General features: G+C 37.1%; 1 protein-coding gene across 3 annotated transcripts in view; it reads right to left on the bottom strand.

Annotated features, from left to right (window-relative positions):
- Window positions 1–26,973, bottom strand: part of AGBL1 (AGBL carboxypeptidase 1) — a 359,716-nt gene that overhangs the window by 173,556 nt on the left and 159,187 nt on the right. For all 3 annotated transcript variants that reach the window (XM_072402703.1, XM_072402702.1, XM_072402704.1), the window contains one exon: window positions 26,502–26,682. In XM_072402703.1, coding sequence (XP_072258804.1) covers window positions 26,502–26,682 — 181 coding nt within the window. The remainder of the gene's footprint in view (window positions 1–26,501; window positions 26,683–26,973) is intronic.

Raw genomic sequence — 26,973 nt, 5'->3', positions numbered from 1 at the left:
TGTTGAATAGCGCGATCGCGCACGATTCCGGATCGCTAATACGACTGCGCGATCGATAATACGATTTGGCTTGATGAATCAGGGCCAGTGTCAGAATAAAGAAACAGCAGCTAAAGAAACGGCTAGCTGAATGCATGCAGGCAAAAAAGTGGGCTGTATAATGTGCAGACCACCAGTGCTACTGAAATTTTGCTGCAAAATGGTGAATATTGTGTATGCCTCCTATACATTGGTGGTCAATATAAATGAACCACTTTACATTGGTGGTCTTAAACTGGTTGCTATTTTCAATGTACCTCCTTTAGTGATTGTTAAAATTAATATTCCTGTTACACTGGTTGTCTGTATTTATGCAAATTTTAAAGTGATGATCACTTGACCAATCTATAGTTAATAAAAACAACTTAAAAAATGAGAATCCATTTGCAAGTACACATGGACAAGATTAAAGGGAGGATTCTTTCAGACAGTACCCTCTTCATTATATAACTCCTAATAACCATAAAAAAGATTTCCCTTACAATATTTAGTACATAGGTGGAAGGTCAAGTCCAGATGCTATATATATACATATCATGTAAATGTGTTATAAATAGGATTTGTTTCCTGCAACTGAAATACTAGGGAATATTTCACCCAAATGACCACTGAGCTGCCAGTCTGAAGATTCATCCACAAGGGGATAAATAACAGAAGGAGAAGAGTGACAAAAAGTAAATAGTTTTAGGGAAAATTTAATGCCACAGCTGTGGGAATAAACTTATTTTAAAACTCTCACATCCATTACAGTTAAATGTCATGACAGGACCCATCATAACTGGTGACTGATGGCTGATGTGATAATGGTGCCTTGGGCATTGTAAGTCATAAACTCCAAAGGGATGCAGAGAGTTTGATGCTCATAGAAAATCACCGTTCATTGTAACTGGTAAGAATAAAATGAATATCGATGGGTATCTATATAAATAAATAAACTAACCACAGAAGATATCATAATCCTCGTATGACATTGTGAATGAACATCAATATGGCAGCTAGTCGTTTGGAATTGTAAACTGCAAAATGTACCCGGACTTTTCTACTCATAAACTGTACTTAACATATACTATACTATAATAAAATCAGGTATTGCAGATTTTTGGAATGGTAGAGCACATCACATTACTGAAGACATTTTTGGTTAGAGTGGAAAATTGTGTATTATTAGCAATAAACATCTTATAGAAATATACTATAGAAAGACTGAAATATAAAACTGTATAACAGCAATAAAAAATGATTGAAAAACAGTTAAGGTTGAACTACTTAGATTTAAACATTTGTAATGGTAAAAATAGGATGAAATAGAACACTTTTAAGGTGAAAATAACGTTCTACTTTCCAAAATAAAGGAAATGAGTAGACGTGAATGTGAAAAAGATGAGTTGGTCATGTGCACCAACAGCTGCAATACCGGCCTCCCTTGCTAGTTCCTAGGATGAATGAACTCCCACGAGGCTGCACAAGAGTTACATCATACTTGCATGGCCAAGCCAAATTATCATACTCTTACTGCCTCTTACTATACCTGTCTATGACCGAAATATCCATGTTTCGACTAAAAATTGCTAGATTGTAATTGACTCTGATCGAGACTATCTGACATTGTTTACCAGTTTGGATGTGATGCCAGCAGCTCTAGCAAGCTTCACCACTACAGTTACACTCTCTGGTATTCCGCTTCATGCAAAGAAGTGATAAATAGGCTTGACCAGCACAGAGGTATTATAGATTTTCAGAAGATGAGGCCTATGATGTGCAAAAAGAAAGGGGGCTGTGTTATGGCTCAAAAACATTTTAAATGAAAAAAAGGAGAATAAAAATACTGCAAGTGCAAAGTGGAGATTAATTGTGGAGTACAAAAAAAAAAAAAAACATTGAAAGCTATAATGCTACACCAGGACACCTCCCTAAACTGCAGCAGCCAACTCAAAACCTAACAGAGTTTCCAACTATGGGATATATAGAGCATTGCACATACTGAAGGTGGGTTTATTTGTAAAGCAAAAATATCCCTATGTCCCTGCTGGGGAGATTTACCCCTTATGCCTTCCTTGTGAAAATTTCCTTGAACTTCCAATGGTTCAGCGAAATTTCGGGCAAACCGATTTCGTGAAACCATCGGAAGATCGAGGAAATTATAACAGGAGGATTCACAGGGGATTCACAAGATTCCCTGGGAATAGTCCTGTTTGCGAACCCCGGGGCACTAAAGGATAATTAACCTCTAGTGCCGAGGATCGCACACTGTTCCCCAAGTAAGCTTTCCAGCGCAGCCCGCAATCTTTTTTTTTTTTTAACATTTTTTTTTCTTTTTTTTTTAAATTGGAGCTTGATCGATTTAAACCGGCCATTCTCGCTTCCAATTTCGGTAAGCGAGAATGACCGAATTCACTGCGAGATCAAGTTCCCTGGTTAGGATACGCATTTTGATTTTTCATCAGAGGGATAATACTCCAATGGGGAAGCAAGTATTATGCATACCCTGGGATGAAAATTTTGCTGACTAAAGAAGCAGCCATTCTCAACCAGGATTTCTCCAGGGGTTGCAAAGGGGTTAAATGAACTGTGGCTTATTTGATGATGCCTGCATAGTTCTGGGGCCAACACCATGTAGTTCAGTTAGCTGCATGAGCTGTTTTTAGGTGTCTATAAAGGTGTTGTTCCAGCTATAACTGTAAGGAGGTATTCTTTCCACTGGACAACAATTTAAGATGCTTTTGTCCTCATAACCACTGAAAATTAGTTTTAGAAGGGATTTCTCAAGATTTGAATATTATTTAAAGGGTTCCCCAAGGGTGGAAAGGTTAAGAAAGGCTGCTTTAGAAAGATTTTCTTTCATTTACTATTATGTCTTATATGAAAAACATTCTTTGTGCAAAAAGTAGCCCCTACAGCAAAAAAGAAGAAAATAACCCAATGGGCTTCCCAGCTGAAAAAAAAAAAAAACAGAAAACAAAAAACGAACTTTAGCTGGACATACACTTTACTATAATACAATACTCCTAATAGATGAACTAATCAAACAGACTGAACTATTTATTCCTTGTGCATGGTGTTGTTCTTTAAATTCATATGGAACATACCTACATCATTCATAATTACAAGCAAAAATGAACACAACAAGACATCATATTTTTCATATCTCAGACTATAGGAAATGGCTTCTGAGTATGGGGTTTGGGTTATGATTAAGAGAACAGAAAATTGAAATAGGAATGAGATCAGCTGGACATCAGTTTGCCACATACCGCACAGAAAAGGTCATTTTGTCTGTCCTCGTGGTATTCCATATTCCTAAAACTACATGCAAGTCATTCAGAGTAAACTGTGCAGAATAACAGCTGAAGCTCCAAGACTAGAACAGCTTATCAATATGAAGTTTGGGAAAACTACGAAAACAGTTTCAGACACAAAAATGAAAGCCGTGGGGCCCAATTTATTTGGGTCCCCTTCATGATTTATACATAAATTTTTAAAATGTTCTATGCAGACCACGATTCTAAATTTTAGTAATCAAATGTTGCCTTTTCCTCAAGGCTCAGAAGCATAGTAGAGAAGTATTTAGCAAACTAAATAATGAAATCGAATCTACCGAAAAGTTCTTTTACTGTGTACATAATAAGGGATCCACTAAATTATAGGAGTCTGTAGTAATGTCTGGGCCACCAGCATTATGAGCCCAGCAGCACATTATTTTTTTATGTGTTAATATTCTGTATTCTAGTTTTTTTTCTAACAAAATGTTTTATTCACAGGTAAGGAGAACCCTTAAAACTAATATTTTCAGTGTTGAGAAAAAGGGATTGGGACAGGGCAATCTATTGAAATAAAACATGCACAAAATGTACTGTGCAACTAATTTGAATTGTTTACTTATCTAACAACAGAGATCTGAAATCTAGCTGGTTTCTGTCAGTTACGATATTTGTCTTACCTTTTAGTCATTGCATGTTCTTTACATACAATGAAATCTTAAAGCAGACCTATCACCACATTTCTAACATTAAATAAAAGAGTGGCTTTTTCTAATTTTCTTTTTTAAAAATGTATTTGGAGGGGATCCCTTTCTTTTCGCCACTATGGTGGTAAAGGGTGAAAAACCCACAGCCTCCTGAGAGGTTGTAAGAGATACGTCATATGTCCTAGGAGGCTACGGACTTCTGCATGCCCTTGCATGTGCATTGAGACATTTTTTTTTTCTACATTTTCAGAAAGGCTCAGATGGGAGATCAGGTGGCGTTAGAAGAAGCCTGTAGAAGACAACAGTGCCTGGTGTCCAGTCTGCACCAGAAACAAGCAGGAAGACGGGACAACATGGAACCTACTGGACTTGGTTTGTGGAGTAATAAAGGGTTTTTTCACTTGTAAAAGCAAGCTTCTTTTTTTTTGATAAACATTCTGCTTTAATGAGAATACAAAATAATAATAAATAGGCAATGCATTATTAATTTGCAGGAACATCTTGTGCCATTGATAATGGAGGATTAGACAATCACGTTATATAGTCAGTCAAAAGTTTTTAAGCACAAATTCTATATTTATTTCTTTTGTATGCTTGCCATTTACAAAATTTTTGGCTTAGAAGATGTTGAAATTAAAGCTCATAGGAGAAGAATTACCAAGCTATGCCATTTGGGTGATGCTACTTTGATGGCTGAATATGAGGATTTCGAAGGGAAAAAAGAAAACTGCAAAAAGCTAACTTACTTTTTAACACCAGAAAAAAAATGTCAATTGACCCTACCAACTGTCTGACAGAAGACAGAGACAGACTTTATTTTCTTGTCTTTGGGATCTTTGAATGTTAGATATCGAAAGACATTTGTTCCTTGGTAAGGAAACTATGGTAAGTCTGAACAAGATAGTGAAGAGCAGAGATATCACTTTGTCAACTGATGTCAATCTGATGTCAGTTTGTCTTTTCCTAAATATATGGCAGTGAAAGTGAGATTATTAGGAATGTATAGCAATGGAATTTAGAAATTGTGAAATGTATTTGTTGAAAAAAAGGTGATAATAAGCCCTTTAATTTAAACAACAAATCTATCCTTAAATACATAATAGAACTGACCATAACAAAAATGAATAAAAAAAAAACTATATAAAGTTCAGCCACCACCAAAATAGTATTGCTATAGAACAGAAAATTTGAGATCAGGCTGGGCTTTATTGCAGAAAGAGACAGGCAATGTCCTTTCTGTAACAAGCATTCTTATCTGTCTGTTTGCCGTTATCTTTTGTCCAAACATCACAGCTCAGAGTAGGAAACCGGGATACCTAGTATATTCGAGCCTACCCTGTGGCTGCTTGGACTGAAAAAACTCCCAAATGGCTGCATGGAAGTTACATAATCCTGGCCTGGCCATTAATGGCTGAAAATCATAATTCATAATCAAAATATAAATCCAATGTATTGCATTCAATACAATTACTTTGTATTGAATGCAATACAAATGGATTTTGAATTTCCCACCCCGTCGGCAACGTACACACGCACCAACATCACCGGGAACTCCCCGGTGACTCATCGGATGCAGAACACGCCAGAGGAAGAAGAAAGAAGACAGGGATTGCAACGATGGACGAAGCAGGACGCCGGTGGATCAAGTAAGCGCTGTATACACTAACCTTCCCATAGGTTTACCTACCCCGTTTGTGACTCAGGGTTACCACTTTTAGCTAGTTTTTTTCTACCCTGAGTCACACTGGGGGGTACCGCTAGGAAGGTAAAGCTCTCCAAGACTGAAGAGGATACACTTTCATCAGTAAAGCTGGGTTATGCAGCAAACCTGGAATGGATCTGGTCCAGGATTCAAAACATTTGCTAACAAATAGCAAATTACTTTAAAGCAATCCATTCCAGGTTTGCTGGATCACCCAGCTTCACCAATGAAAGTGTATCCTATCCAGCCTTTGAGAGCTTTAATAAATTAGTCCCTATGAGTAGGTAAAAGTACTTACTGGAATATTTTATCAAACGTATAACAGGATTTATGGTTAGTGAATACGTTGCTTCATTGCTTTTATAACCCCATTCACCCCAAACGGATGATTTTCTAAAGTACAATCCGATTTTTTTTATACACGGAAACCTACAGTTTACTATAATTTTACATTCTCCTTGCAAAATAAAAGTTGATACAGATTGCACAAGCTTGTGTTTGAACAATATACAAGCCAAATATGAAGGGGCAGATGTAAAACATGTAGGAGCAGAAACTGGTAAACAGTGATAGATCCCCCTGCAGTGAGTACTGAAGTCAGGAGCGGGATAGACACAACTGGGAGCCACTGAAAGAGTTCATAAAATCAGGCTTAAAAGACCTGCAGTCTTGAAGCTTAATAGGAACAGTGGGATTTAAGTATAGTCCAGATATCAAGATTTGTAAAACCTGTATGACTGTCTGAAATGTATATCTTTTTAGATTTGACATTAGGAAAGTTAATAGGGTCAAAGAACAGAATCTGTACTGCAGAGCCACTTCGTAGAGAATGATGTATTCAGGAAGCCTCTTTATCCTTTAGGCTTATTCTTTATCTAAAATATCACAGCAATGGCTTGTGAGGACATTGTTAACACTGATCAGTGGCGTTAATTAACTAAATGAGCCTTAAGTGATAACCTTCTAAGTATGAATGATTTTGATGAGATGCACACATTGAGATTTGAGTCTTATCCTAAAAATTTATGGCATGCAAAAATTGTCTCTGCTTTTCTTATGTTCTAAAATGTTCAATATTGTAAGGAACTCGTAGGGTGCATGGCCTCTGCAGATGTTTGAGATGCAATGGAGGAACCAAACCTAAACACCTAAATAGTTTAAAGCTAAAAGACCCTATATTCTGTATTTCATATATGTACAGGCTCTGCTCTTGTAATAAAATTGCATAACTTGATTTACTTCAGATGGTGACAGCAAGTCAAATAAAGCCCACCTCATTTCCAACTAGAGAACATCCAACATCATCTAGACCTTTCCTCACCAGCTATACCAGGGTTTCTCAACAAGGGTTTAGAAATTGCTAGGGGGTTCCTTGAGCAATGAGCAACTTGTTTCTCTCGGTTATGTTTAACTGAAACCAATTATCTTTTTGGCTTTCTATGAGGATGACATTCTTTCCAATGTAAAATTCTTTCTTTCCATTGACCACCTCACTATTGTACTGTGAGTTGTGGATATAATAAATATAGAATGTTTTCCTAAGACCTGAAAGTCATTTTAAGGGTTCCCTTATAATAAAAGGTCAAACAAATCCAAGTTATACTGTGCCTGACCCATGTCTTTCATCTAATTGAATGTATTTGTCCTTTCAGTCATGGAGACTCCAGACTTACATCCATCTATTAGTTTAGGTTCAGACTGGAAATAGGATTACTGTTTCCTAATGCAAGTAGACCACTGCCACGGGGCACATGCGACATGTAGCTTCTACATATAGCATCTACAGATGCTGGTTCCTGATGAGTGACCAAGCATCTGGCAAAATGCTAGTCACCAGGAGCCACACAGGATCACTTGATATCACTGCAGATCTCAAACCTGCCTTTGAGGCATTTTTTATATCTGCATAACTCCTCTGAAGAACAAGCTCACTGTTTGCATCCAAGCAAAGTGTTTTCAGGAAGCTATGTACGTCAAGGTGCTATGATGTTTTCAGTTATGCAATCAATACAATAAGGAGCAGGAAGAACTAATAGAAGTATTCTCTTCCTAAATTCTGTGAAAAAAATGTTTTTGTTAGATTTTCACTTTAACAGGGGGGGGGGGGGGCTGCATTTTTTGCCTCCTATCATTACCCTGAGAAACACATACCAAAAAAGCACAAACCAGAGCATTTTACATACAATACAGATCTGCTGGTGACATGATGACGTTAATCTTACAAACTGAGGATCAGAGTGTCAAAGAGAAGAGGTTTAAGGGGGACTGGTTGAATGAGGGAAGAAAGCCGCAAGGAGCAAATGATAAAGTGATGCTCACCTCTTCCCGTAACAAGAGGAACAAGAGAAGTCTGTAAATGCTGATGCACACGTATTTCTACTTTAACCAACCACTATTATCCTAAACAAGAATAACTGTTTTGACGTGGTATATTCTTTAAAAAAAGCCATCCTATTCTGCTACAAGCATCAGTGAAACAAGGATCATCCTGTTGCATGAATATCTATTTATTTTACAAGCAAAACAGCTTTGCAGACACATTTCTGTAACAAATAAGGTCACTTGAGGCTACAGCAAATTATACCCCGCTAAATGAACTATTTATTTATGTTAACATGTAACGTTCTCTAAAGCTCAACCGCAAAGCATTTCCTAAAGCATTCTTTGGATCATCTCTCTGATACTCAAATTGCAGCACAACATCCCAAGTCATTATGTCAGTTTGATATGAACACAGCAAAAAACTACGCAACATTTTCTGGATTCAAGAATAAAACCCAACTTGCAGTCATGATAAAATAAGCCGAAAATGTAAAAAAGTTGAAACTTGGTTAAGCATCTTAAATATCTACTGAGTACTCAAACTAATATCCTCAAGGAGATTTCATGTCCAGTTCAATGGAAGGTCATAATATCACTCGTAATCCAGACTTTGAAAACATTTTGTGCATGTTAAGCTAATTGTTAAGTGCCAGGAGAGGTTTTTAGCATCCTCATTTCTGTCAAATTACTTTGGCAACTTTCATGTAATTTGTTATGACATCTCCCAATGTGAAGAAGATCATACAGAGTTCAGTATGAAGGCAGAGAAAATAAGGGACATCAGGTATGAAGGGCTGCGCACAATTTATACTTGGTACATGCATATAAGCCAGAGGCGTAATTAGAAGTCTGAGTCTATTAGCAAATATTTTTGGACTCCTGCTATGCTACCCAGCATTGACTTAATTAGTGCACAAAACACTCTCATTTCAGTTATATTTATCTTACATCAATACCTACAATCATATGTTAATCTAAGATTGATAGAAGAAGATTAAAGGTTAAAGACTCAACCCCAAGAACAAGAATATGCCTTTTTCCAGCTTCTTCAATGGCATATCGGGTTTCTTCTTTTAGTTTTAGTTTTTTTCAAAAATGATTTTTTTCTTGGTGACTCATATATTTATTACAAAAGCATGGGGGATACTTTATTTTAAAGAGTCAAGCTTCTTTCAGACATGCAGTCTAAAACCACATAGTTAACTACTACTGGACACTACTATATGCACCCAGGAGTAGTATTTCAATCATAGCATTTGATAAGAGCATTGGTATGCAGTTGAGTGCAGTTAGGGGGCATCTCATTGCACCACAAAGGAGTATGGGTCATCTCCAGTGCTCTAGCAACAGCCGAAACACAACCTCAACTCAATCGCTATTACCTGCAGCTCACTGAAGCCAGAAGATCCATGTTGCATCCAGGAACTGCAAAGCAAACTAAAGCAACCATGTGCATAAAATACAGATTACTGAGAATGGTTGGGAGTGCAGTTGAGCTAAAAGTAAACCATTGCAGTTCACGGCACACCTGAAATATACTCTGCTGGCTAAAAAAACTAGGCAAGGCTGGCAACAATATTTGGAACACTGGATTATGGCCAGATTTATCAGGGATATTTCTGGATTTTACAGACAAAACATAGGGGAATGTGCATTGTGACAGGGTGTTCCATTTCTTGGCTGGGAAGGAGTTGGATAGGGTGTATATAGCCCTCAGGCTAAGAAACTTTGTTTGTTAAGGGCTACAGACAACTGTGTTGTAATCTGCCAGACAGTTGGCAGAAAGGGCCAGATTTAGGGTCCTGGACTTGGCCGAGGTAGAGGTTGTCATTGCTGATATTTCATATAAATGAGAGTTACTTTGTTCTAAATCTGATAGATAGATTTAACACTTGCTGAGTAGGGATTACTTTATAATTCACTGCAACTTGGGTTCAGGGCAAATTTTATGTTTTTGAATACTAAGTAAAAGGCGGACTGAGTTTTCATTGGCTGCCAGTTGCTGAGCCCTTAACAACCACCAGCCAACTGGGATGGCCTCCTTGTTTCTACCCTTTCAAAAACTTTTTATTGGAGTCTGCTCTAAGGTTCTCCTAAATGGCTTTGCAGTCAATAGACTTCGTAAAATCAAAGACATTCACCAAGCCAGCAGTGAGCAGCAAGCACTTGGGCGAGTTTAACCCTCACTATTGATCTAGAGCAAAACACTGAAGTCGGATCTTCTGATCTCTACACCATTTTATAGTGACTTGTACAGAATTAAAGTCAATAAATCCTAAAGACCAGCATTTTTACCAAGAGATCATCAATATTCTCAATACTGCACAGCAATATGGTATTACTCTACTGAAGTTTTCAATAGTTTTGTACATAGATTTACTGTACATATAACCCCTGTGTTCCACATAATTTTGATATGTGTTAATAACAGGTCACAGCCATAGCACAAAACTTGTGTATATATTTTTATATTTATAAGTATATATTATTATATATTTAATCATTATATAATAAACTTTAAAGTATGGCAAACCAATATCACTAAAAAAAGGAGTTAGCAGGCCAGGATGTTGAATAGAATCATCTATTTTTGTACTCTTTGTAAATAATTGATCTCCCCATATCCAGTATTTCTAGAGATTTTCTAACCTCTACCATAATAGCATCATATAAATGTGTTCTGCTGTAAAACACGTTAGATCTTCACTTTGCAGCATGTTCCCTGTCAGCTGGGGACTTAGTACAAGTCTGTAGGAAAGTTATTTAGAAGAAACATTTTGAAAAGTGGAAGTGTAAAATTTATAGGAGGTGTCAGTTTTTCATTTATTTCTTTAAAGAATGTACATGACATGTGGTCGCAAAACCATTTAAAATCTCAAAAAGGTCTTTAGGTTCCTTTTTTTCACGTTGAAGGTCAAATAATTTAGCATAATGTAATTCATCCCTTTGCTCATGGGGTATAAATGTCAAGTTGTGAAGGTGACTTTTTTTTGGGGGGGTATTTTCACATATGATTATTCTGTAGCATTTCTTTGGAAAGCCACTTTTAATTGCTCAGGTTTTACCACTCAAATAAAGGTGAGAAAGGTCTGCACAAAGTCCATCTGGCAAATTATCTAAGTCTCTGCACACACAAACCATTTGACTCCTCGGTCTTGTTTAAGGGCAAAGAGTCATTTTTGCGTCTTTTGGCTGTAGTTGTATTCTTATATATTTTTTTAAATCTGTTCCTCTGATGTATTAAAAGGCAACCAAGATGATAAATAACAGATGTTCTTTGACAGATTGTGTCATTTATCACCGAACAGCCTCAATCCTACTTACATGGCTCTCTCCATATGTCACTGTCGGATTCCGGACCGCCCCAATGCATCAATTTTTTTTTTCTTTTAATATAGCGGGCTATAATTCCTAAGTTACAGCTCGTTTAAGTTTTCTCAAATGCTGAGCTGCCTTTTTTAAGCATCACTCACATTAAGTTAACCGAACTGTGACGTAAAGGAAGGGATATCATTTAGAAATTACAACCATTTCAAGCATGCTTGGAAAAGGAAAAGTAAATTTATGGATGAAAAGTGACATTCTAGACACAATTGTATTGAACGGAAGTAAATGGTGGATGTGTAAGATGGATAGTGCGACCTATGAGGGTTCTTCTCTGCAAAATCTTTACAACCTAGAACCTTTTAAAATGAAGACTTCATTCCAGTGATGACAACTGCCATGTACATACAGATGTATGATTTCTCATCTCTGCTCAAATTTTTCTTTTTATTATCATAAAACTAGTTTTATAGTTTCACTACTTCTATTTAGTTATAACAACATGGTACCTTCTTTTAACCTAAACTTTCATAATCCTTATCTATGTAAAGAAACAAAGAACAACAGGTAAAACTATAAATATAGCAGACATCCTATTGAAAACTGAGAACTGAGTTTACTTTTACAAGATTGTTTTTATCAGGTAAAAAAAATAATTTGTTTGAAGCTGTTCTTTTTGCTGCTTCTAAAGCCTGATACCCTCCTATTTTTTAAAGAAAATACAGAGCAGATGCATGTAATGAGGAAAGAACAGCTGAGACCAGCTTGAAGAACTTTTTCATTTTATCCCTTGTGAATTTTAAGGGTGAACTGCTCTACAGTTCCTGCAGTTATGGAGAATAGTGATGTTCATCTTTAGGGAATGTCCTTCAGCTTTCTTATGTGAAGCTGTATAATGGTATGGAATCTTTATTTCCAGTGTAAGTGTAGGCAGGTACTGAGGAAACCATACTATGATGACCTAGATTGGTAGTATCCCATGCCTACTGTTTTTGAGTTTAAGATTTCTTTGACCACATATTCTTCTGTGTGCACAGATACAAGTGTCTTGTTGATCACAGTATGAAGGAGGCCTTAGATGGTTTACTTTGGTTGAAGTTTGACTTCAGTAAGGCTTCAGAAAGGTATATATTTTTCAAAAAAGTAAGTGAAATTTAACACTAACCCTCTGTGACCTTTGTAGTTTCTTGCATCCTGGAGTAATGCATCCACAAAAGTTAAAGAAGATTCATGTTACCACAAATTTTGTCAGTCATCTCATTTCCAAAGTACGCACAGAACAAGTGCATGGGAAGAGGATTAAACAAAGTACTGAGACCCAGCTTAAACATCTTCATTATCTTACATGTGAACTTTGAGGATGCATTGCACTGCAGTAGCTGCAGCTATGAAGGTCAGTGAGGATTTGTTTTAAAGATCATCTACTGTTTGTTATGAATCTGGTATGGACTAAAGGATAGGGGAAAACACTTCTGCAATAAAACATACTTACCCGCCTGCTTCTTTTTTCTGCATGTGCAGCTCAGTGTATGATGCTAGGTATCCCAACATCCCCCCAGGTTGCTGGGAGTGTGTGCAGGAGTTATGTCATTCCAGCCTGGCTAATCAAGATAGCTAAAGATCCAGAACCCAAAAAGGGCTGGATAAAATTGTTGGCACCCATGACAGAGCCATAACAGTTGAGTGTAATTACAAAATTTCAATCAGTCTGCTGTCCTGTCTGCAATAAGGAACTTGCCTGCTCGTATTTTATTTTATTGTTTAATTCCTCTTTAAGGGAGAGTAAAAGAAACTCTGTTAATATCGGTATGTCAATAGAGAGATCTCTTTAAACTTTCTACTTATAGACTAAGCACCAAGCAAGAGGATTGCTTTAATATGAAGGGAAATCTCATGTAAACAGTTGTCATGAGTACAAGTGTCTCTACTGGAGGATTTCTCATCTACACCTGTTCTAGTGGAAACTCAATATTTTGAGTTTCTGGGAAGCTCCTGGGTGCACATCAAGCTGTGCTTGCTGGGATAGGCATACTGCACTGCAGGTAACCCAATTTGTACTTGGCTGTGGTCACAGCACAAATCTTTAAATGACAACTGTGTGGCAAAAAGTAACATGTCCCTTTTGGGAACTGCACCTTGATTTGTCCCAGGCTGCAACAAAAAAAACCCTCAGGTCTGAAATACCTTAATTCTCCCTAATGGGGAAACAGCAAAAAAAAAGGAAAAAAACGACAAAAAAAAAAGAAAAAAAGTTTGTTCTTTAGTTAAACTTTAATAGGACATTTTTAATATCTGTAATCTCACTATATCTCCTCTCAATAGGGAGATTTTTTTTATCTCTGTTAGAGCCTCGCTGTAATAACTTTCTTGGTGTGATATTCTGTTTCCTAAATCTACAATTAATCTGAAAAGGAATCAAAAAATGACTTACAGAAAATTGGTCAATAAAATTTTATGATACCATATCTTGGCACTATTATTAATATAGACTAGCTTAAACCATTTTTTACTAAGCAAAGATTTTCTGACAAAATACATCTAGAAAAATGAAGTACTGAGATAGATAAACTCAATAAATATTCTTAGCATTGATTTTAATATGATGCACATTTTATCTGTTGTTCTTTTGCAATAGAGGTCGTGTAATTTTAAATCACAGCAACACTAGATTATTTCACACCTGTATAATTCTGTATAGCTGATAAAAATTCTCACCTCTGAGTTGTTGAAGAGTTGAATAAGTTGAAGAGTTTTTAATTTTTCTTTGCAAGGAGGTCACCAAAATAATTTTGGCTCTTAAAGGAATAGATAACAAGGTTATCCTAAATAAATGCCATGTCCTATTTTTAATAAAATACTTATTTTACCTTTGGCGTGTTTTTCATCTGCATGGTATTTTTCAGAAAGGATTTCTTGATGGTGACAACAGAGGATGTGTGTTAAAACAGCTACTTGTGGTCTCCAAAGGAGCCCCAAGTGAGAAGGTGGCAATGCAAAAGATCAAAAGTCACCCTATAACAAGAAGTGCTTGAACAAGGAACTTTATAACAGGATCACCAAATATTCTTTTAAAGAACTCTGCAGTTATTTCTTTTTTTATAATTACTTATCAACTTATTAGAAAGGCACAATGACTATTAATGTGCAAATTACAGTACTCAAGCTTAGGTAGGAACATGATTACTTCGGTTCTGGGCCTTTGTCTAAAGAGCTTGCCTTTTGAAGTGCTGGACCTTTTAGAAATGGGAAAGGAGGGCCCAGGAAATTTACCTAATATACCCAATATAGGATATGTTTACCTAATATAGGACCCAAACTTCTGATTGCAGCCCGGGGCCTCAATATGTGGAAAAGCAGCATTATTAGGGTAACAAGCTGATCACACTTTTTTCATTTTCTACATGTAGAATATATATGTTCATGCTTTCAGAAAACTGCTATAGATAAACATATGGGCTGAAAGAATTGGCACTACATGGTTGGCCAAGGAACCAAATATTGGAAATAAATGTTAATTAGACACAAACATTTAAAATTATTATTATTAACCTTTTGTTTATAAAGTGCTATCATATTATGTTGTGCAGTACAATAAATAAGTGCACTTTGCTTTTAGTTAATTAGGAATTATTTCTTTTTTTTTTTAATCATTGGTAAATTGGCAGAATTTTTGTAGAAACCCATAAATAAACCATCGTATTGCCCATTCATGGCAATGTACCAGGTTCTCATTAAAAGTCATCCTCTGGTTCAGTTATACCTAAAGTACTTCTCAGCACCTTCTCTACTACAGTCTCCGCAAAATAACCTGTGCTTCCCAGTATGGAGTATCATGTGAACTCTTCCAAATGTAGAACTAATTTTTTGCTTAAAAAATTAGTGATCAGGCAGCTCTTTCTTTATTGCAGAAAAGGACAGATATTGTCCGTTCTGCAATAAAAAATACTTACATGCTTTCTTCCTATAAAATAGTGCTGTCTGGGATGTGCCGTATCTGAATCAACGTCATCCCAGCACGGGCAATCAAGATCGGGACACATGAAAGAGAAGAAGATGAAAATGGTGACACCTGCAATGGAACACAGGCAGAAGAGTGTATTTTAGAATTGCACTCATGCAGGTAATTTTATTGCAGAAGAATCATATGACCGTTCTGCAAAAAATTATATGCCTGGAGCCAATCTTTAATTTTCTAGCTTTAAGCAGTGCTTAGGCATAGTGGTCGGTCACATGATAAGGAGGGTAATGTCATCTCACCCTGCAAGCTCCAACTGCACCCAACACCTGGTATTTTACAGCAGCTGTCACTGACATGGGGTGGTAAGGGGATTGTAATGTTGTGTTTATCTATTGTGGGGTGAAAGTTCTGGGTCTTCAAGAAAGACTTCTGCTAAAATTATTTGATCTAGAATGTCAGTGCAAGATAACACATTGCTGATAACACTGTAATGAAGGAATGCCTCCCCTTCCTGATGTTTTCTGATACTGCATCTCCAGCACTTCTTAAGATGTTAACCTAAATGTCAAAATTGTAAAGCTTTCAAGTAATAAATGCCTGCCAAACTGAACTATGGTTGAACTATATACTGCAACAACTGCCTATTTTAGAGGTCTGACTGCTCAAGTTGTATTAGATGGCAGCTGAATTACATAACAGCAATGCTATGATACTAAAATGACACTTTGCCACTTGGATATGGGGTCACAATACCAGTTTTAGGGGTCATTGTATTTCAGCGTTCAGGGGGTTGTGTATTTTCAGAAAACAAAATGTTATATATATTATGGAAGAATTATATACAGAATATTTTATGAACATTTTTACACCGACCTTTTTTGTTATACAAAGTCAATAGGGATGAGCGAGTGAGAATATTAAGTTCAATCCTGCGGCGAATCGGGCCTTTCCCGAAAATGTAAGCAAGAACGGCCTTTTGATTCGCCGAGAGGTTGAGCTCTCGCTAAACAGGAGGATTTCCAGGGCAGCATGAATTAATTGCAGCTCTGGAAATCCTCTGCGATCCCCGGGCACTAGCGAATTATTGACCTCTAGTGCCACGGGATGGCACACTCTTCTCAAGTATCTCTTACAAATGATACATTTGTATCTGTACCAAATATATCATTTGTAAGAGATACTTATATTACAATGTCAGTGGTTCTCCTTTGCCGGGCATCTTCCCAATGATTGCAGCTGTGGCTGCATTTATTGAGAAGAGTATGCGATCCCTGGGGCACTAGACATTTATTAACCTCTGGTGCCCGGGGATTGCGCAGACAGGAGGATTTCCAGGGCTGAATGCTTTTCATTTCCTCTTTCGATGGTTTCGCGAAATCAGTTAGCTGAAATTTCGCGGAACCATTGGGAGTTTGAGGAAATTTTAGAGAGAATGCCAGAAGATTTCTCGCTCATCCCTAAAAGTCACTTTATCGCTACTTTTACTAGCAGCTTCCATCTCTACCGCTTCATTTACCCAACTGGCCTGGATAAAGAAACCACTGCGGAAGCTCCAAACCAAACCTTTTGGTGCCCCAATTTGACAGTACTGAACCAATCACAAAGTGCCAGTACGGTCATATAGGGGAAGGAGGGTAAGTTACATGTTCATCTTTTGATCAAATCACATGTTCACCTACCTAGAAGTACCAGCTATTTAACTTCACCCCTGAAAGCAAAATTAAGGCTGTTGATGAGAGAAAGGAGTTCACGTAATATGACTGCTGCAGCCAGACTCATCCATCCTTCCCACTGCTACTCTTCTGTTGCCTCTCTTTGTAGTTCTCTTCATTGGCTTCCATTTCACCCTAGAATTAAATTCAAGCTCCTGTGCTTTGCCCTCAAATCCCTCCACCGTTCTTGTCTCACTTACCTTTCTGACCTGATAGAAAAATACTCCCCTAGCCACTCTCTTCGCTCCCCCAATGACCTTCTACTGACTTTCTCACTCATAACCTTATCACACACACAGGTCCAAGACTTGTCTAGAGCTGCCGGACTCTCTGGTATGGTCTTCCTTGTTCTATTCGGCTTGCTCCTACTTTTTGCTCATTTAAAAGATCCCTTAAAACCCATGTTTTCAAACTTGCCTACCAATCTTTTTCTGTCTTTTGAAACCATCACTACTTTCCATCACTACCTATCTCCCCTCCCATTGTGTTACTTCCTCCACCTCCTAGATTGTAAGCTTTTCGGGGCAGGGTCCTCTCCTCCTGTGTCACTGTTTGTATTTGTCTGTCATTTGAAACCCCTATTTAATGTACAGTGCTGCGTAATATGTTGGCGCTATATAAATCCTGTTTAATAATTATAATAATATTAAGTGATCCTTTATCTTTGCACAACATGCAAAAAATAAAGGGTCACTTTAAAAGATGTAAATATATATATAGTGAATCTGTAATAAAAAAACAATTATGTGGCAATTTCCACCATGGCCTGACATTGCAGCTATGTCAGTTCATTGTGTTTGTTTTTGCTCTCCCTCTATAAATCTTTGCAGATAAATTCCCAAGAAGAGGAACATTTTAATTCTTATGAGAGGCTGAATGGCAGCATTAAACTTGAAATGTCACTAAGAACTCCAGGGATACCCAGCTTCTAAAGTGATAGCAGAGTTGTCTGCTTTATGATATGCTGTAACATCCTGATATATGACCCAAGACAATAGCCTTCGTGCTAATGCCATTTCATTTTTATGAATAGTGAATATTGTTATAAACTACTTTGGAAAATGCTATGAGAGAAGATGGAAAGGAAAGAGCTTTTTATTTTCTTTGATACCTAAAATGCTTTTAGCTCAGTTGGTTCTACTTTAAGACTTTCTTCCATGTTTTTTTTTTTTTTACTCTCCAGATGGATTTCAGTTTTGTTGATTGAGCTCGACTTGCCAAAGGGGAGCCATGGAAGTTTTACTTCCCTGTGTAAAATTCAAGTACCGGATTGTCAATCATTATAAACTAATGCTTAGGCCTTGTGCTTCTTTTCACAGGCAAATGCTGCTGATATATCATTTCTGATAAGTTATGTATGGTCCCTGATATGTAGATATTGATCCATAGAACTTTATGATTATCTAGTGAATAGATATCTAGTTTTTATTCTACAAATCTAGTGGTCACCCAAAAGCATGATGTTAGTAGTATATGAACTTTTAAGGAGAAATTAGTTGGATAAATTTAACCTATTTCATGTCAGGTTACATCCAACTGATAACTATTTTCTAATTGTGAGCTCCAAAAAAATTGCACAGAATGTTACAAATCGACCCCTTCTGAAATTGAGTGCTATAATGTATTCAAGAAACTTGGTGGACCAAGTGAATGCAAACAAATCTTTTTTTTTTTTTCATAAGAATTCATGGCCAAAAGTACAAACAAAGAAAGGACCTCTTTTCAGCGATATACTAATTGTGATTTAGTATTTGTAATATATACCAAATTAAATTTTTAACATTTTCTTTTATCCAAACTTCAGCTTTTTTCAATCATGTAATGGTATCATACTCCAGCTACACATTACTGAATGTAGCACTTATCCTTTAGAAGCAGCTGGATTTTAGTGGGTTATCTCTCTTTTTGTGGAGTACAAAGCACACAGGCTCACTTCATATCATTAGTCTAAGGGTTTTAGTGAATAAGTCACAATTAGCATAAGAAAAGTATAGAGTGCAGCTTGTCAAGACAGCTCACTATGTGGAGGGCATAAAAATCACACACCAGAATGTAAGTAGGTCTCTCATTATTTTCATACTCTAGACCAGTGTTCCCCAACCTTTTCGGACCTTTACAGACTCCAGACCTCACATGCGCGGGAAGCTGTGTCACTCCAAGGGTTCCCCCAGAATGAAGTCATAATGCCAGAACCCCCCCATCGCAGGTTCCAGAGATACAACCCGCCCTCCGCCTGAGCCTGCGATACATACGGAGGACATGGTCTGCGGCTCTGACCGGTGCGCCCCCCCATGTGGTCTCCAAGTGGTTGGGGACCCTTGCTCCAGACCAGTGTTTCCTAAACTTATTAACATAGGGTAACCTTTATAATACCTTTCAGGTCTTCAGGGAAATCCTGCTATAATTACTTTATGCACAGTGAACATTATTCTGCTGGTCAGAATGCCTCCTATATTTCTGGTCAGTGGGAGGAATGCTGCCCTTACAGATAGCCAAAAAGATTATTGGTGTCAGTTAAATGAACCTGGGAGTCACAAATTGTTATTTGCTCAAAGAACCCCTAGCAACCTCTGGAGGAACCCTGGTTGTCTAACTGACAGTCAACTTCCAGTGCCAGTTTGCCTCCACAGATAACAGGAAACAGTGATCTGTAACCCTTCTTTGACAGTCCTGAATCTTTTAGCACAAGTCCCTGTCCTCTTATGGTTTTGGATAGTAGGCTTTACTTTCCCCAACAGACATCTCCATGAATCTCCAACCTCCCTTGACCATCGTAGACCCTCGTTTTCCCCAGGATGACTGAAGCCTAAGCGCTGACCTGTCTAGGCCTTAAATCCTGGGCATCAGTTACCCTTCACCCCTTTAGTCTTAGGTCCCCAGATTTTTTAAATTTATATATATATATATATATAACCAGTCAACCAAGCTAAGATTTAAAGGACTTTTGGTTCCTAACTCACACTTGTTCATGGATCTATCTTTTTCATTTAAAAAGAAAAAACATTGGGTTATAAAGGAATACCATACATTACCCTTTTTATTTTTTACAGCTTTTTTTATTGTTTCATAAACTTTATCTTACATGTAAAGTAAAGAAAAAAAATCAGACCTTGAAAAGCTGACAATTGTTGTTTTAGATCTGTATTCAGCAGAACAACTATTATTACATTTGACTTTTCATGCATAAATATCAGTGAAATGCCTTGTTCAACCACCATTAACCCCCAAGGCGTTAAGACTGTAAATATTACATTTTCAATAATGACAAGAAAAAATGTCAAAACTTATACAGTGGTCTGGAAAGTGACAAAACAGTCAGCAGATTGTGTTGTCAGATATAAAACCAACTAGCAGAGCCAAAATATAACACACAATCCTTGAATAAAATATATTTAATACAATGTGAGGCAAGTACAAAGCATTCTCTGGATAGCGCATTCACATCACGCTATCCACCCTTGCATTTTTACCTGCATGTATTTTACTTTTAAGATATTCGAGAAAATAAAAACAATCATCGAGGATTGAAGGTGATGTACCAGCATCTCTTCCATTGAAACTTTACCTGGCAAGTTGTAACTGAGAGAATAATGCTGTGCTACCCTCCCCTGGGTGTATCAGGTCACCGACCACCAATGCCATTACTATGTATTCCATATGCAGCACCATGGCAGACCAAACTCTGCACAGGTCTCAGGTGCCGGGCTAGCTCTTCTTCACCAAATGAACTTAGATGCAAATAATACTAATTCTTATAGCATGAAGTAAGAAACTTTATTCTGGAACATTTTTTGCTAGGCTTGGCGCTTACTCTCTGAGAAAGATACGTGTCTGGCACAAAACACATCAGATAGATCTTGTTGCCACTAGGTGAGGTGAGAAAAAGTTCTATGCCTAACTTGAAACACATAAAAATAAGACTTCGTGGGATTGCCCCTGTTGCTGGTACAATAAATGCTATTACTATATTGCTTCCTTGTCATCATCATGAACATCATACCAGTGGTTCTCTTTACCAAAATAGAAGATGGTGCTAGTCCTGTCTCACATATATATGTAATATGGCCGCTCCCCAGTGTAACATAAATTGTAAAAGAAAGGACAGAAAAAAATCTAGGGTTTTGTGGGGCAAACCAAAGGTTATATTATAATAAGATAGTTACGTGAAATAACATTTTCATATGTAGTAGTGACATACAATACTCGCTTAGCCATTCCTATTCATAGTTATGCCATATTTGACTAATTAGCTAGACAAAGTGAACCCTGATCCCATAATAGTGCAAAACGTCTCAAAACCCGATGCGTTTCGCTGGTAGGCTTCCTCTGTTATATCAAATAGGTGTTGACAGAATTTCCATTGAACAAGAGGTAAAGTGTTTCCTTAGTTGGAAAAAGGTCCCAGTAGATTCTATTATTAAACCAGGGAACACATTTTCATGTGTCTAGCAGCTAGAGGATCCTCTTTACCAAACATTCTGATGGCTTTCTGTAACTAAATAAGTTTTGTGTAGCTTGTCCATAAATCAAAGCTAAAACACCACCAATCCCCCCAAATTTTCCAGCATTTGTTGGTGACAATAACATGTTCAGGGGCTTTTGCAATAAACTTTGGGTTTAGATGGGCCATAATAATCACTTTTCCTCTATAAGAAAGCTAAATCCGGACATAATTATAATAAAACTTTCAGTTCAAACAGGTGTAAGATGTGTTGGAGAAGTTGAGTCACATTTTGTGGTTGATTTATAAAAATATGGGAAGTTGAGTGTGTTGTCCCTAGCAAACAATATATTTCAACTTTCATTTTTGTTTTTCATTTGGGAAAGGAGAACTAAATGGCAGTCACCATGTTTCCATGTGCAACAAATCTATTTTCCCTTTGCTTCCATTTTCATATTCAGAACAAGGATCTGTAGTTAATGAATATGCAGAGTTACATCGTATTATTGTTTTCTGCCTATTACTTTGACACATTAACGCTCTCAGAATGCCAAGTATCCAAATGATGTTCCAAGGGTTATGTTAAATGCTAGTTTTTGTGTTGCTTATAAGAAAATGGTGACAGTGGAAATATGAAACTAATAACTCATAAAAGAGGCTGTTTTGAAGCATAACTAATAAATAATGTAGCCAACGGCTGAGATATCATTCAGCAGACTGCACTTAAGTTCCCTGCTCACTAGGTGGGGAGTGCTGGTTATTAACATCTGTGTGTATCATCTTCTGGCCGTCGTCGCTTGCAGAGATGTGAAGATGGGAAGATGGGCAGCGGGAAATAGAATGTTTTGCATACTCTTTTTTTCTTTGTGCATTTATGTAATAAATACTGTTTATTTAGCCCCAGTGGCAGAACAACTGTGCAAAATAAAACAGTGTGAAATCAGCTAAGGGAAATAAACTAAAAAGCAAACGTTAATTTATTTCATGATGCAGGTTTCTGATTCTCTAATAATATTTAGCTGTCTGCTCTTTGTTACTTCTGCAGTTGCGTTTAATGCAGGGAAACATTGCTAAATACAATTAGAGAATGCTTAAATTGTCATAGCTGGCAGGTGATTCTGTTGTTTGTTTTTTATAATAATGCTGCTCTCATATTCAGAGGTGGAATAAAGTAGAATGGGTTCCCAAGCAAGGTAGAAGCTCAGTGCACTCTCTAGGATTGCTAAAGATTGCAAAAGACCAAGAGAAATAATCCCTGCTCCCTTCCCATTTGGCTTGTCTTTATTGATGTGGCCACATTTAATACCAAGTGTATAATTTCTTGGAAGTAATGGGTAGGTCATAGCTTAAACCATGTGCTCTATTTTCCAAGTTTAATGCAGGAGAAACATGATGGCTGTAGCTGAGCCACCCAGACTTCCAGCAAGTCCTGGGCTGCTGCCTATGTTGCCTTGTGGATGGTACAGTTTGGATAATACCAAGGATTGAAATTTTAAGTTTTACTACCATATCCTCCACAAGCAACTATATAGGTTTCCTATAAAATTGCTATGGTGTCTATAACATGTTTCAGCACTGTAGACATTTTCAATAATGTGCAGGGTTTTTTTTAAACCCAAGAGTACCTGAGAGTACAAGAAGTGACATGTGAGTGGATTTAAAAAAAAAAGTGCAGTCAGACAAGTAAGGTTATTATATTACAGAAATGGCATTGTCTGCCAGAATGAACAGTAAAGGGTTTGCCCAATCATAATTTATTTTTAAAGTTTAGTTCTACATGAGAGGATTGTTGTTAAAATGAATGGTCTAGAAAAATAAATCCTAGCCTGTACAGAGAACAGGTAATACTCACCTGTGCCATCCTGCATACTTCTGATCTTCAATATGTTGAAGATCTAGGCTGCTGAAGGATTATTTGCATGTACAGGTAGCATGGTGGCTCAGGCGTTAGCACTCCAGCCTTTGCAGTGCTAGTTCCCAGATTCGAATCCCAGCCAGGGCGCTATCAGCATGGAGTTGTCAGGTACACCCGGTGTGTGTGTGGATTTCCTCCGGGTTCTCCGGTTTTCTCCCAAAAAACATGCAGTTAGGTTATTTAGCTTCCTCCTAAACTGACCTTAGACTACATTAATGACATATGTCTATTGTAGGGACATTAGATTGTGAGCTCCTTTGAGGGACAGTTAGTGACACAACTTTGGACTTTGTACAGCACTGCATAATATGATGGCGCTATATAAATACTGTGTAATAATATGAATCTGCACCTGACACTTCTAGGTGTGTCAAAAGCCTGTTCCCCCACTGTGACTGCATTCCTATGTCTATACATTGTCTCTGGGCCCAGAGAATGCACCCAAAGCATTGCAAGGATATTAGGTGTTCAACATATCAAGTCTGTTGGATACTGAAGAATCTTAAGCATGCTTAGCTCTGCAACAGAGGTATAGACACATATTAAATATTTTCTTTCCAGAATGGGCTTTAAAAATATATACTTAGTGATAGAAGAATATGTATGCTTAGAAATCATGAAATAAAACTGTTTGCAACGTTTTTAATGAAAGTGGAAAACCAGTTTACGGAACTAAAAGTAAAAACTTGTATGGGTATGTAATGGCTGAACTTTTTAGGACCTTTTCCAAAATGACTGTGTTGCTCAAGTGACACCTTCTCATCTGTCTCAATTTGTCATGTAATTACAGCCATGCATAAAATAAAACCTTGTCTGTTTTAGATAAAATTTTATATTTAAAAAAAATAGAAAAACATGTTGAAGCAGAGAACATTTGGAGCATTACCCAGAGTACAACCATGAGTTCTAACATTGCTGAATCTTTTTTTAATGTGATGAATCTGGGAGAGGAACACTTACAATATTTTTCTCCTTTGGCAACAGATTCATATGATTACATATCATTTATTATTGATGTTTATGGAGACAGAAAGAAACAGACTTCTACTTGTTTAATGAATAGTCTAAAGTCAAAATATATAAATTTGATGCTGGGCTGCTTGTGTTTCCAGAAGGTAACACTGGTAGATCAAACTGTCTGTTATGCAGGGTTCAATTAAAGAGAGAAGCTGAATATCAAATGAGTTCTCCACATGAGAAACAATCATTGTTCAACTAGTGTCAGCCCCCAAAAAAATCCCTTTGTAAATTATACCTCGCTTCCTGCTGAATTTTACAAAGAGTTGTGTGGAAACTAAATTACAGAATGCTTCTTACAATGTTACCAGAGATGTGCAGTTAAAATGCTTCTAAAAAAAAAAGGAAAATAAAGAGTACAAAATATTACAAACACAAACCAAAACTCCTCGGCTGTGTTAAACAAAGTGGCACCAAGGGCATTTGCTTTGGGCCTCTTCAGGAAAGCACAACAATTAGAATAAACTCGGGATTGAAGAAGTCTTGCAGCTCAGCAGCATACAAAAAAACTTGCAATTCGGTAATAACCAAATGGAGGGTTTTTCTTCATCCAGCTCCTGACATGGTACTACTAACACCCCATTCACCATGTATACTTACCATTATAGAGCATGTGGCTCGTCCTTTTGCTGTAACTGTTATATCTGGTAAATGTTTTTACTGGATCTCTAAAGCAAAGGAAAACGCCCAAAAAGGTAGAGATTGAATATTTTCTCATGCAGGTAGAGAGGCGGACCCATACTGTAAACATTGAGCAAGATTACAAATAGGAATACAAATTCATCTATATCAACTGGAATGTTCTTATAGCACTTGTAGTGCTGCATATAGGCAATCGTGGCCTTGGAATAAAAATAATGTATTTTGTAGGCAATGATGGTATGGAAATCACAGTAATAAATGGCAACAAACCACATGATAAAGTAAACCTGTGGCCAGGCTGTGGACAAAGAGTCCAGGAAAGTGGAGGCAACCCTGCTACAGTTGCTGGGTTTTAGTAAATTTCATGGCCCTGGACTCTTGAATGGGAAGGAAGGAACTGGGTAGGCCTTCCCATTCCACCCCTGGTACACCCAAAGGTTTGTCTGCAACAGACATGCAAGAGTACAGGTGTGCTACCATGGAGGAAGAAGTAGAAATAGCAGCATGAAAACTGGAACCAAGCCTGTGTGGAGTCTGTGCAAGGAAAGCTGTTGTGGAGGACTTTGAGGACTTCATGCCCACCTTTGTCCAGCTCATGTAAGTTGCCTTTTTGCTTTGTTTTCATTTATGCTGTTTTGTTTTGAGAGCAGAATAAAGAGACTGTTTTGTTAAACATACTACTCTGTGTTCTTGCTGCACTAAGTACTAATCTAATTGATATAACAGTATATATATATATATATATATATATATATATATATATATATATACTATTCAAGAAACTCCAAGTAACTTCTTTAGTTGCAAGCACACTGAATAAGCTCATGCCCAAAGTTCAAAGTAGAGGAACTTAAGTTCCAGTTGGCACTCTTAGCATCTCACTCTACATTCATCTCCCAGGGCTACATTAGATATTAACTGAATTCCCACCAAGTTATCACTGGGTTTGAGTTTTAGGAAAAAATGAGTTACTGAAAGGAGGGACATGAAATTACTTGAAGGATTACTAATTTTCCATAGTGCCTGCATCTACAGAGTTTAGTGAGGAAATGTTTTAAAGCTCATTTGCTGTAAACATGCAAATGTGTGAATGAGCATAGCTTGGCATCAAAGTCTTAGGTTTAGATTTTAGTCAAAACTCTAGTTTTAGGTGATCTAAGGTAAAGTGATATTTATACATATTATTTTAATTACAGGTTTTTTACAGGTTTCTTTATACAGTAATGCCTTAAACTGTCCCCCTCCAAGTTGTGTGTAGAATATCAAAGTGGTGATTAGAAGTGATTTTATTTACGTTTGAAGAACAGTGTCTAATATGCAAAATATATTATTAATATGCCAAAACAAAATGCATTTCTTATAGGAACCATCATGAAAGACCTTTATGCCAATGGAAGTGTGTGTATTATGCATCATATCCTAAAATAAAAGTATATATATATCCTTCTTTATGCTCTTTACTTACTTTCCATTGATGACTCCATCTGGATTAAGCATAGGGATGATCTTAAAAATGAACATTTCTCGCAGAATCTCAGCAATAGGATCACCGCTAACAAGAAACTCAAGTGTCCCCTTCATTACCCAACTGGAATTGCTCTCCCCAGGATGCACTCGAGCAGTGAGAACCACATATTGACGACTGCCTACAACAAGAACAATAGGATAGAAAATTTAAAATGAAATGTTGCTATTATTAAATAAACTGGAGTTCATTATAAATAATAACCTTTCCAAAAAGTATTCTAAAATGATATGGCAAATAGGAAAAAAAAATTACAACTTGTTTCTAATAGAATGCGATTTTTGTGAGGGCTGTTCATAGGTAACAGTTCTGGTATTTGAATATGGACCTTGATTTATTAAAGCTCTCTAAGACTTGGGAAGATAGATTACCATGGGTGAACCTGAGAGATCCATTAAAACTGGAATTAATC

Source organism: Pyxicephalus adspersus, chromosome 2, assembly GCF_032062135.1.
Source record: "Pyxicephalus adspersus chromosome 2, UCB_Pads_2.0, whole genome shotgun sequence".
Lineage (NCBI taxonomy): Eukaryota > Metazoa > Chordata > Amphibia > Anura > Pyxicephalidae > Pyxicephalus > Pyxicephalus adspersus.
The sequence above is the reverse complement of the archived record's forward strand: the minus strand, read 5'-3'. Positions and strand labels throughout refer to the sequence as shown.